This window comes from Colobus angolensis, unplaced genomic scaffold (genome assembly GCF_000951035.1).
Source record: "Colobus angolensis palliatus isolate OR3802 unplaced genomic scaffold, Cang.pa_1.0 Scaffold21, whole genome shotgun sequence".
Classification (NCBI taxonomy): Eukaryota; Metazoa; Chordata; class Mammalia; order Primates; family Cercopithecidae; genus Colobus; species Colobus angolensis.
In genome coordinates this window covers 7,181,242-7,183,474 of record NW_012115266.1, presented here as the reverse complement: position 1 = coordinate 7,183,474, position 2,233 = coordinate 7,181,242, and the positions used below count along the sequence as shown (strand labels likewise).

At 46.1% G+C, this 2,233-nt stretch overlaps 1 protein-coding gene across 2 annotated transcripts in view; it reads left to right on the top strand.

Moving 5' to 3' along the window:
• Window positions 1–2,233, top strand: part of POLR2G (polymerase (RNA) II (DNA directed) polypeptide G) — a 10,159-nt gene that overhangs the window by 3,811 nt on the left and 4,115 nt on the right. Inside the window, exons 4-8 of one of the 2 annotated variants that reach the window (XR_001001827.1) lie at window positions 306–356; window positions 463–528; window positions 775–846; window positions 1,041–1,074; window positions 1,292–1,484. Coding sequence is in view for 1 of the 2 variants with exons in the window: in XM_011942659.1 (XP_011798049.1) it covers window positions 306–356; window positions 463–528; window positions 775–846; window positions 1,041–1,074; window positions 1,292–1,305 (237 nt within the window). In the remaining variant the exon portion in view is untranslated. Of the gene's footprint in view, window positions 1–305; window positions 357–462; window positions 529–774; window positions 847–1,040; window positions 1,075–1,291; window positions 1,504–2,233 lie in introns of those variants that run through there. The other variant, XM_011942659.1, reaches the window with a different exon arrangement.

Below are 2,233 nucleotides of genomic sequence, written 5' to 3'. Positions count from 1 at the left end.
TTTTTTGAGACGGAGTCTTGCTCTGTTGCCAGGCTGGAGTACAATGGCGAGATCTGGCTCACTGCAACCTCCGCTTCCCGGTTCAAACGATTCTCCTGCCTCAGTCTCTTGAGTAGCTGGAATTACAGACGCGCTACCACGCCCAGCTAATTTTTGTATTTTTAGTAGAGACAAGGTTTCACCATGTTGGTCAGGCTGGTCTTGAACTCGTGACCTCATGATCCACCCACCTCGGCCTCCCAAGGTGCTGGGATTATAGGCATAAGCCACCGCGCATGACCATAAGATCACTCATTTTTTTCTAGGTTGGACTCTTCACAGAAATTGGACCCATGTCTTGCTTCATCTCTCGACATGTAAGTCTGGGCACACTGGGTGGGGCTGAGGAAGAGAGATACCCATTCATTACCATCTACTGAAGCATCCTTTTAAAGTGCTAACCTAATCTCACTTTCCTTTTAGTCCATCCCTTCAGAGATGGAGTTTGATCCTAACTCCAACCCACCATGTTACAAGACAATGGATGAGGTAAGTGGACAGAAAGAAGTCAGGAAGAGGAGGAGAGAATCAGTCATCCTGAGGGAGAATATTGGCCTGGGGATGGCCGAGCACCGATGGTCTCCGAATTACCATGGCTTGATTCATGATTTTATGACTTTACATGGTGCAAAAGTGATGTGCATTCAATATGCCCCCGGGCTTACAGTGAAGTAGTTGTGATGTAACCTCTCATAAACTGAGGAGCATCTGTACACTGTTCCCTCCTCTCCCCAGGATATTGTGATTCAGCAGGATGATGAGATTCGCTTAAAGATTGTGGGGACCCGTGTGGACAAGAATGACATTGTGAGTCTTTTCCCCGCCTCTACCTATACCAGGTTGAGCTGAGAGCTGTCGGATTTCTTGCCACTCAGTGTCAGGGGGTTCTATGCTTTCTGTCAGGAAGAAGGGATGGATGGGCAGAAGGCCTGGGGCTGCGGGGTAGAGGTTGGTTCTGTGCTCATCGTGGCTTCACTTTCTTTTTACCATCTTTCCTGCAGTTTGCTATTGGCTCCCTGATGGACGATTACTTGGGTGAGTGCCTGATCATACGGGCCGGGGTTATTGTCTGGAGAAGAGGTGTGTAGGGGTGGGGAGTAATATAGGATTTAATGACCAAATGAGGGAGACAGAAGAAACTTTCATGCTGTCTGCTTGAAAGATCAGGACGCGTTCCTTGGGATGAGAAGTACATGGTTGTGGCTGCCCCCACATTCTGGGTCTCACTGATGTGCTTTTTCTGGTTTCACAGGGCTTGTAAGCTGAGCCTGGTGGCCTCCTACCCTTGGTCCTGATTGATTGTCACACTTACCGTGTTGTCCAGAGGTCCAGTCTGGTTGCTGTTGTGGAGGCAAGGAAGGCAACTCATTCCAGAAGGCATCTGGTGCTGCTTTTAGCTTAGCTACTGCCTCCTGATTTTTCAGTATGTGTTCTAAGTATAAAAAGTCCTTGGTTCTCATGGAAGTGTTTTCTTCTTCTTCTTTTTTTTTTTTTTTAGCAGTAACAGTAACTCTTTAAAGAGGCTGTGGAGTTGGCTGCTTACTAGCCCCTCTTTCTTATACTGATGCCTCTGCTATCCTCAGCCGCCCAGGGGAGCTGACTAACCCCTTTCTCCAGGTTTAAAGGTGACCTCATTGAAATCAAGGCTCTGATGTTGGGTCTTTGGCTTCCAGCAAATGATACCATCATTAGCGGCATCCTGAGTACTGATCTAGTTCCAGAGTGTTTGCTCTTCTCCTGCCCTTAAAAGTAACGAAGAGCATAACTGAGAAAGAAGGGAGAGGAGACAGCAGACAGGGAGAGATGAACAAGAGGCTAGTAATCACACAGGCTATAGGATCTCAACACAGCCCTTCCTAAGATGGGTATATAAACAACAGTATATCACTATACTAAACTGAACTGAAGATGTAAAAGGGCTCAGAATCTAGTTAGGGTACAAAAATGTATGAAATGCCTACAGGATTAAACAAACATGCCAATTTTCCCTGACACTATACCTCGGCAGTACTATTTGTCTAACTTGGAATGCCCTTTCCCAGCTTGTCCATTTCCTATCTACTAATCTGTGAAATTTCATTTCAGTTATTTTTTTTTTTTATTTTTATTATTATTATTTTTTTTGAGACGGAGTCTTGCTCTGTCGCCCAGGCTGGAGTGCAGTGGCTGGATCTCAGCTCACTGCAAGCTCCAC